This window comes from Branchiostoma floridae, chromosome 3 (assembly GCF_000003815.2).
Source record: "Branchiostoma floridae strain S238N-H82 chromosome 3, Bfl_VNyyK, whole genome shotgun sequence".
Classification (NCBI taxonomy): Eukaryota; Metazoa; Chordata; class Leptocardii; order Amphioxiformes; family Branchiostomatidae; genus Branchiostoma; species Branchiostoma floridae.
Genome location: NC_049981.1, coordinates 26,897,300 through 26,906,366, shown reverse-complemented (window position 1 = coordinate 26,906,366; position 9,067 = coordinate 26,897,300). Strand labels below are relative to the sequence as shown.

The window sequence follows — 9,067 nt, the reverse complement described above, 5'->3', positions numbered from 1 at the left end:
TAGGCTTTTGTAGAATAGGTGCATTTGATTTTTTGGCCAACAGCTGTTTCACTGTTGATTTTGATCTGTACACAGAACGACTCGCCATGCTCAGTGCGCATGCCTAGTGAAAATGGAAGTGATATGAACGGTTGTTGTGAAACCAGCCCTTAGTCATCCTGTCTGAATAGGCGGTTTTCGCGGTACGAAACCGTACGCATGTAAACAAATGAAATAACTGTTTTGATGACAAAGGTGCACAAAATAGAATCCCATTTTAGCATCAATTTCAAAACAAGGAATGTGAGGTGGCAACTTTTAACTACTTCAAGGCTGCTTTTAAGATAAATCATAGCACTGTGTCATGGGGTCGGGAATTTCCACTACTCGGTGGCAGGTCGGACTTATCAATAGTGAAAGTAGTTTGACCGTGAATCAGCCTCGATAAAAACACCGCTATACGGTTCAATAACAGTGTTTACTGACTAACTGAGTTATGTTGACCTCTGACACCATGGAAAGTACCTTCTGTTATCATTATCAGGCGTTCCGCTTTTTCCTTTAAAATGTTTTGCTCACTTGTCACTGCTGAGAGAAATAGCAAAACGACCGAGAAGTCACATGTAGGTCGCTAGGTGAAATAGTGCACACAAAACCTGAAATTGTATCCCTCGTTTGCCCTTAAAAGACGTTTATGAAATCATTTTGTTGCACAAAACCGTCTGCCATGTTTGAAATTCAATGGTCACTCTTAACCAAGCTTTTTGTCTGAATGATCGTTAACTATTCAAATGAAAGCAGTTAACAATTGGAAACGACCAGTTAAGTTTCAACGTTAAATCTCTTATTCCGGTCTGTAGTATAAGCTCTAGTATAAGCTCTGCATAGAAAATTACGAACTGCGTTGCTGTTACGAAGTCTGGATTGCTATTCATTAGATAAGCGACCAACATTAACTACTTGTTACCTCCACAAAAAATGGAGGTGTTGTTTTGGCTGTGCCCCCTTCTTACTCTATTTGTAGTTCCACATACTTTAGGTCAGCAGAAGTTAACAGCCTCTGGATGGATTGTGACAATACTTGGTATATTTGGGTAGGTCTCGGTATGAAGGTCACTGTCGAGTTGGGGCCTCCGGGTGTGTGACTTCGTTTACTTTATTTTGCCGTCGGTAATGCAGCGGTAACGTTATAGATGTCTTCTCTTTATATCTAGTCTGGAGAGTACGACTGTTCATCCCTATATATGCTACTCCCCAATCACGCTACTCCCTCTCTGAATAGATATCCAAATGGTCTGTTATTACAGATAAAAAAACATGTCTCCGACACTTGTTTCACATATTCTTAAACATTCTTTAATTGTACAGATTACGACAAACATCGTGATCTTCTTCATGGCCAACTCGTAGCTATTGAAATAAGTCATTCTCCTCCTCTATCAATCACGTGACTCAATAAGTAGTTCACTGTATATACAAACGATAATAACCAGGTTACCTGTTTCAGCGTTTAGCAATCTTATCGCAAACATGGTGGTATAGTTGAACACAACATGTGAACACAACAGTACAAGATTAAAATATCGACAACAATTCAAGTCGCCAAAGTTTCACAATATCCGCCATACGCGATTAATGAACTTTTCCTTCACAACGTGAACAGCGTTTTAATCCAACCATCCACCGGAATGAGTGATTTAGGACATCTAGTCCAAGGTACTGCAATGTATTAGCTAGATAACATGGTTAGTCCTGCGCACTAACTGGGCACTTTGTGCATGGATGATGACATCATATCTTGAATATATTTGTGTCAAAGCCACAAAAGTGTTTTTTGACCTTTCAGCATAACGGTAAAATAGTAACTAACATCTTTTGACATAAAATGCTTTTTTATGCAGAGCCGCAATACTCTTGATTACGATTCTATACCAACGCTACTGTTTGATTGGGTGCCTCGTCTGGCGTTAGTAGTCTCCGTTTCTGCAGAAAAAGAAAGAAATGTGTCAGTCATTAGTGGTTGATATTGTTACTTTGCTATACGTATCCCAACAATATGCGGATAATGTATCTTTTTAAACACAGGACGTATGGTATTCTTTAGTTTGGAACGGAGTGTAGTAAACGTTATTTTGATACGTACACAAACTGATTTTCGACGCTCTGTATGAGTTTGGTGACCCAGACTGCTCCAGCTTCCTTCAGGTGAGGCAGGCCGATAGCCATGGCATGGGAGAACCCTTCCAGATCCGCTGACTGCACAAAATTGAAGATATTTTTGAAAATCAGATAGAAAGGTTCAATATATACAAAATTCTCCGAAACTCCCTCACCCATTCTTTCGGATCAGTACAGCATATTCATAATATACATACTATCCAAGCAGAGGTTGGTGGGGAATACTGTGACCTTCTTATCATATGCCCCGTTTTCTGCCTGTTAATTGTGGGGCGTCGGTGGTAAAAAAAATCTTCCCCCGACACCTCAGGCTGTTTGGAGTACATTACAATGCTGTGATCTTTGAACCTGTCCATATATCGCCTTGTCATCGGTGTGTCAAAAATGTATCGTGAAGGAATATTTACCTGGTATCTCTCGTAGTTGTGCTTGCTCCCTGAGCCCCTCTCGCCACAATCGAACCTCCAGTAGATGATTTTGGCGCGGTGGTTGTTGGAGTAACAGGACAGGTAGCCGTCCTCGTCTACATACATGGTGCCGTTGTCTCGCGCGCACACCCATTGGGAGAGCTTGGACCTAGAAAATAAATGGAATTACATTAAATGATTTGCTTTAAACAGTCAAGCTCCCAACAGAATGATCGACAAGACGATAGCAGTCACTTTGATAGCAAGAAGAGGGAAAGTTTTTACTGGACGTCGATTTCTGAGCGACCTATGGGCGACCAGAATTAGACTTGAAAGCTCATTCCGCCTGCACGAACGTCACAGACCCTAAAGTCTATATCAATATAGCGGAAGCTAGCTCCGTGTTTTCCACTGCACGGAGAACCACTACATGTATACAGCCTCTGTCTCGTCAAAAATACGATCTCCTTACAGTATAGCCCAAATCCATTCATACATACTGTACATGCATGAACACGTGAATGCGGCTCTGTATATACTCCACGTTTAGCCTAGCTATAATACTATATGCCTAACAGTAGCGCCACAGTTTACGAAAGTCGCTGTACTTTTGTTATGGCTAATAAAGATATATATTATTCTGTAGTTTAGATGATTGTACTTACTGCCCGGAGCATCCCGAGATAGGACAGGGAATCTTCAGAACGTAGCGTGTAGGCATTGTCGTCTGGAGATACTTCACAAGCTACCTGGTGCCCAGCACTGAGAAGCAGTGTACTACCCCAAAAGGCAAAAGCAACGCCGACACTCTACAAGTACGAGCAAAATATGGAAAGGGGGGATTTCAAATGTGCCGTCATGGGTATTTCCAGTGACTCATTGGCACCGAAACCTCTGTGATATTGGTGACATCTGAGAAACCCCCTCAGTATCAGAACCCTGAATTCTGGAAAGCCCCGACCTCTGTTTCGTAACCTGAAAACGGGAAGTTTACACCTTTCAGTTTCGCAGGCGCGTGACTCATGCGATGGAAATACCCAAACTGTGCGTTAAACAGGGCGTCGCGCATGCCTGATCCCACCAAAACATTACATGATGTCATGTTATTCCCATAGAAACCCGTGGAAAGTACCTTTCTTCGTGGTAAGCCCCGAGCTACAACAGGACACACTGTGGTGCACTGGGTCTGACTCCAGACAGGCATCGACGTTGGTGGGCCGGGGGAGGTATTCTAGACTTCTCGTGAGACATGAACTTCTACTCGGGATGGGACGGTAAGTGGGACTTAAGTCATGTCTAGTAAGTTCTATATAGTTTCTGCATATGTTGCGATTGTTTGTAACCTTATCGTGTTTTGTCAGGAAACACGCAGCAAGAAAAAGTACCTTGTGCCGAAGACGTACGACGTGTTGTCGTGCGTCCATAAATTTGCCTCTTGTAAACCGGATAGAGTTGCGTATCGATGTGTGATCAACTTAAACGCATGGGCGTCTTATGAACACACAATACTTTTACTAATACTAGACGGTGGTCGAAGGGACGACAGGAACCACGAATATCGCACCAGCGCCCAAAGAACACATGGATCCGGAGCCAGGGCAACTCAACCTCAGGCGTACACGAGTAGCCAGGGCAACAGTCGCTACACAGATAAGGTATCTGCTTTATTGAAATTTTGCCTTTATGGGCCAAGACCAGATATGCACAGTAACAAGGTAGATATTTACAGTTCATATTTCATTAGAATTGACTGTGACAATTTGATGTGTTTGCACTATCAGCGTCAATGAATATGTACAAAACACTTTTAATGTTTTGGCGTCGAGAGTACATTTGATTTACATATTCAGTGCATTCCGCGTCAAACAGGGGACTGATAGACGTCATCATGTGTACGAGTACGACACCGTCCAAGAACAGCGCGGAGGCGCCCACTATCGAGATCCCTACGATTACAACAGCTCGTCGGGAGGGAGCTATGCACCGCAGAGAACGGAGCAGCGGCATCGGTCGTCGCAAGGTTAGTACTGCCCCCTATCTGGTAGATATGTAACAGCATAAAGCCGTAACCGTATCCTGAAAAAGCCTTGCACGACTGCCGCATCCTTTGAGGCTAACAACTTGCAATGTTGGCTTCGACCTGCTGTGTAACGTTTTAATACTATTGAGGAAGAGAGGTGTTAAAATGATGGCTTGTTTCCTGCAGCCAGCAAACAGATGCTGTACGACGTCTATGCACAAAACATCGGGATGCTGGAAAAGCTGGAGGAACGAGAAAATGGTGAGGGAAGAACAGGTGGTCATCTGGATGGCACAACGTCATCTCGTACCGGCGTTTCTACGAGGAGCGTCTCACACAGTGATCCGAGGCGCTACGAGACGTCCCATCGGCCGCAGGAGAGGAGGGACGCCGTGGGACATACCGGTCGTGGTTTAGGGCGGTCCGATGTGACTTTGCCCGACCAGTCTGGCAAGACTGAAAGAGACGTATGTGATGTTTTCAGCATTTTGTTGAGGTCGGAAGTTGATCGTTTTGGCCATAGATTTCATTGATAATGGATTTATTCATTTATTTATTTATTGATTGATTTTGGCATCACCTAGGGGGTGGATACTGTAACATTTAATGAGCTGTTGTTGGTATGTCATACGTTTGAAGGCACCTTACACAACTTGTTCACTGTACAACTCACGTTAGTCCGACTAAAAGTGTTTGTACATGTGTCGGTAATTTCTACAGCTGAAAGCCGTGATGGAAGGAGAGCTCGCCTGTCTGCAGGCTCAGCTGCGCTTCTGCCCGCCGGAGATTCGCGATCAGACCCGAGACGAGCTGGTGGAGAAAACCTTGGGCTGGATGGCCAAGAGAGAAGAGAAGGTAAAAGTATAAAAGGACATTTTTTACAAACGTATCAATGTACAGTTGCTGTCTTCCCACTACGATGTGATATGTTGATTGTTCTGATTGATGTATTCTTTTGTTTGCAGGGTACGAAGACGGGTATGGTGGACAGGTATGCATCCAACCTGTTGGAAACACTGCTGACTGGTGAAACTACCCTCGGGGTACGTGACACTGGCAGAAACAGAAGGTACGATTGAAATATTAGACTTCTTGGTATATACGATTCAAATCATGTTTGGTATATAATGTTATCTATCGGTATTTGTTATTGTCCAATATAGACAAATCCCTATACCACTTTGGTAAATGAGGCAATATTTCAAGCATCCATACCTGTCTCCTCAATACATTTAACATCACGTTTATATGACTGCTCTATTGTTGTTGTTCGAAGGTCGAGCCCAGCTGGCGAAGAAGCGATCCTAGCGGGCGTGGGAGCACTGCAGATCGGACAGCGTTACGGTGCTGACCAGGACCGACGGTTCCACGACGACCCGAACCGAAAGGCTCGGTGCCCCAAGATCCGGACTGGGGACAAAGCTGACATTTATGGTAAGAATGGACTGACTTTTAGACATATTCGCTGTTGCACTAATGGAGTTGACGAGTAGTGACATTGAGAGGTGAATGTAGGTTTGAAATTATGAGAGAGGAGAATCTTTCTGTGTTAGTTCAGGGCTCTTTTACTGCTACAGAAAAGTATAGTATATATTTCTGACAATTCTTTGTTTGTTCATTGCTTCAAAAAAGTTTTTTTTTCATCTATTCTACTCACAGGAGCCAAGCGAGCCATTGCTGTGAACCCGAGTCTTCGCACCCACCTAGATGGGAAGTATTGGCCAGGTAACCTGCGTTAGGGAACCTGCGTTAAACCCAACAAGCGTTAGAGGACTCTTCTGTGTCATGTAACGTTAGTGTGTTGACTGTTGATATGTCGTTCTAACACTTGGTTGACGTACGATCCTTCCCAAAGCATTGGAATTGCGTCCTTCCTCGAAACTTTTCCCGAAACTCTCATATACAAGGATTTCCCTCCACATCGTATATAGAACGTTGTACGAAGGATAGAAATATCATTGTCTAAGTACTGTGACGCTGAAATTGGCTGTTTTGTTTGTATCGTTTGTCCATTAACTAGTCAGTCGACTTGAATAAAATACCACTCATGCAAGTGCAATCTGTTTTATGTTTATTTATGTTAGCCACATCAGCATATTACAGATGGATAACTTTTGTTTCACAACCAAACCCACTTAGCAAGGATTTTGATGTCCTATGATTTAACGACCTGATTAAACTACCCTAGGATGTTAAGCAAAATGGTAACAATTAGTATATAACATGTCTATTTTGTCAATGAAGAAATAAGCTATAGAGTAATCTTTAATTTGTTGAGTTTGAATCGGCAAATTTCCTCTTGGAAACACTCCTGACATATGACAAGGTTCTCGCGTCACCTAGCGGCGAGTGTTGTGGCATGCAGGAAAATGTTAAACGTGAGAATACGGCTGAGTACAAAACCGTTTTTCTCATTGGACCGGTCCAGAAAAAAACGGACCTGAAAAAAACTCGGTGGACCGGATGTTGGACCGATTGGAAAATGAACTGATTATATGATCAGACATTCACACGTTTTCGTGGTTACCGGTCTAGGTAAAGAGCAAGGGCGAACCAGAGTAGACTCTATAGTCATTTTTACCAACATTTATAGTCAATCGTCCAGAGGTAGTTAGCATTGTAGGATAAAACGCCAGTGGGAGTCGAATACTACACAAAACAGATTTCTGGACCATTGTTTATAGTATCGTCCATTCACAAGTTTTCACATAATGAATCAGGTCCAGGTTCATGGATCAGGTCCGGACGATCCTCTGGACCTGAACCGGACCTTCTATACCGGTACCCACCCCTACGTGAGAATGATGGACATTCCCCCTTCCATTTTTTCGGCATAGGTAACCAGTAAACATATTTAGTAAGCCTAGAAAAACTATGGCAATGTGATGTTCTAACGTTACTTTATTAATGCAGAACATGTGACGGTTCATTATCCACTGCCTTCAATTTCACAGAAGAAGTTAAATCCCACAGCAGTACTCCATTACTTTTACACTTTAATACTGTACATACAACTGCTTGTAATTGTATGATTGTGCAAATAGATTAATAGTAATAATACATGCATAGCAGTTATATCTGACAATGTTCTTTCGCTCAAAACTACTTTAGGGAATCTCTCTCCGATGTGTCATTGTTTTCTACGTGCGAAAGTTCAAGCATTATAACACATGACTTCAGATTATAAGGCTGCGTCATTTGTGACAGAGACACCTGTAACGGTACATATCGCGTTACACTGTCAACATAGCAACGCTCAAACGGACAACAACTTGAACAAGGGGGGCGTGTAAAGAACGACCCCAAAGCCAAATTAACATTCCCAGTACGGGAGAAATGGAAACATGGATTGTTCAGCACGGCTGGTAACCAATTTGCTGGAAGGCGTTTCAGTTTAACGCCTGGGACGTTACATTACTACACTGCATGGGAAATGAGAAGACCCCTACAGCGATGGAAATCGGCGCGTGTCGCGGAAATCCGATATGGACCTGTGAACTTATGCAAACGTTTCTTATAAGACAGTGCAAATATGAACGTCAAGTATATTTACAATGTGATGCTGATTTGAATATCGCCAGGACAAAGCTTGGAAAAAAGAAGTTAACGTTAGCTTGTTTATCAAGGATTGGTGTTATTTGTTTTGCACCTGCGCATTTGGGGAATTCCGAAAGTTGAATGTGAATTACTACTAGGATAGCATAAAATTGTAAGGATTATTTGTCATTATTATTGGAATTTAAAAAAAATAGTTTTTGATTTGTGAGATCTAATATCGAGCCCCTTTAGATCAAATGGTCCCTCCTTACTTTGCTATTACCATAGTGGCTAATGGTACAACCTGCCCCTCCCCGAATACTTGGTACATGCCAGTTCCATCGATTCGATCACAACATGGAGTCAGACGGAAGGCGAGTCGTGCCGAGAGGAGCGGGAGGCTAGGTAGAATCGGGCGGCAAGCTCGGGCTCTAGTCCTCTGACTTCAGCTCAGATTGTCCAGAGGACACGGTCAAGATACTGCCTCCATCGGAATCACCGGGATTGTCAGCTCCGGCGACTCCTCCGGCCGCGCCGGCCGTGGCCTACCTGCCCATGGACACCATGGACGCCAACTGTAACCAGAAGGAACGCATGTGGTGGGCCTTCCTCACGTCCAGCTTCGTCACCTTCGTCGGCGGGTTAGTATGTATCCTGCTGTGGAGACTGGGCGCCTGGCTCTTCTGCCGAGTGGCAGAGAAGCCTCCCGGAGAGGTCGTGGCACAGTCGCCCTCGACCACCACAATGCAGGACACGGGAGTGTTCGTCAAGTCGCCCGACCCCCAGATCGGCTGGATGACGGCCGTGAAAGACTGGGCTGGTGTCCTCATCTCAACTCAGACCGTCACCCGGAGAATCTTGGGACCATCCCCTTATTTCTATCACGGTGATGAATAAAAATTATGTTCTGGAAAACGAAAGGCCCGGTAAATTTTCAGGGGGGGGG

At 43.8% G+C, this 9,067-nt stretch overlaps 3 protein-coding genes across 3 annotated transcripts; 2 read left to right on the top strand and 1 right to left on the bottom strand.

Annotated features, from left to right (window-relative positions):
• Positions 1-1,359: 1,359 nt before the first annotated feature.
• LOC118412502 lies at positions 1,360-3,508 on the bottom strand. Its single transcript, XM_035815389.1, has 4 exons — positions 3,230-3,508; positions 2,565-2,733; positions 2,123-2,235; positions 1,360-1,962 (listed from the first exon to the last, which is right to left on the bottom strand). Exons 1-4 carry the CDS (start codon positions 3,283-3,285, stop codon positions 1,947-1,949), a joined length of 354 nt encoding a protein of 117 aa, XP_035671282.1. The 5' UTR covers positions 3,286-3,508; the 3' UTR covers positions 1,360-1,946.
• A 161-nt stretch (positions 3,509-3,669) lies between these two features.
• On the top strand, positions 3,670-6,647 carry LOC118412501. Its single transcript, XM_035815387.1, has 8 exons — positions 3,670-3,838; positions 4,089-4,219; positions 4,434-4,584; positions 4,771-5,051; positions 5,305-5,439; positions 5,550-5,653; positions 5,861-6,018; positions 6,244-6,647. Exons 1-8 carry the CDS (start codon positions 3,814-3,816, stop codon positions 6,321-6,323), a joined length of 1,065 nt encoding a protein of 354 aa, XP_035671280.1. The 5' UTR covers positions 3,670-3,813; the 3' UTR covers positions 6,324-6,647.
• Positions 6,648-7,639: 992 nt separating this feature from the next.
• Positions 7,640-9,018, top strand: LOC118411790 (calcium-activated potassium channel subunit alpha-1-like). Its single transcript, XM_035814277.1, has one exon. The coding sequence runs from the start codon at positions 8,677-8,679 to the stop codon at positions 9,016-9,018; it is 342 nt and encodes a 113-aa protein (XP_035670170.1). The 5' UTR covers positions 7,640-8,676.
• Positions 9,019-9,067: the final 49 nt, after the last annotated feature.

Bases quoted from the DNA above. Each gene is read 5' to 3' on its own strand.
- LOC118412501 (XM_035815387.1), top strand. From the start codon at position 3,814: ATGAACTTCTACTCGGGATGGGACG. The intron at 3,839-4,088 runs GTAAGTGGGACT...TACTAATACTAG, and splicing joins CTTCTACTCGGGATGGGACG to ACGGTGGTCGAAGGGACGAC. The intron at 4,220-4,433 runs GTATCTGCTTTA...CGCGTCAAACAG, and splicing joins ACAGTCGCTACACAGATAAG to GGGACTGATAGACGTCATCA.
- LOC118412502 (XM_035815389.1), bottom strand. From the start codon at position 3,285: ATGCCTACACGCTACGTTCTGAAGATTCCCTGTCCTATCTCGGGATGC. The intron at 2,734-3,229 runs GTAAGTACAATC...TTTATTTTCTAG, and splicing joins ATCTCGGGATGCTCCGGGCA to GTCCAAGCTCTCCCAATGGG. The intron at 2,236-2,564 runs GTAAATATTCCT...AATTTTGTGCAG, and splicing joins ACAACTACGAGAGATACCAG to TCAGCGGATCTGGAAGGGTT.
- LOC118411790 (XM_035814277.1), top strand. From the start codon at position 8,677: ATGGACACCATGGACGCCAACTGTAACCAGAAGGAACGCATGTGGTGG.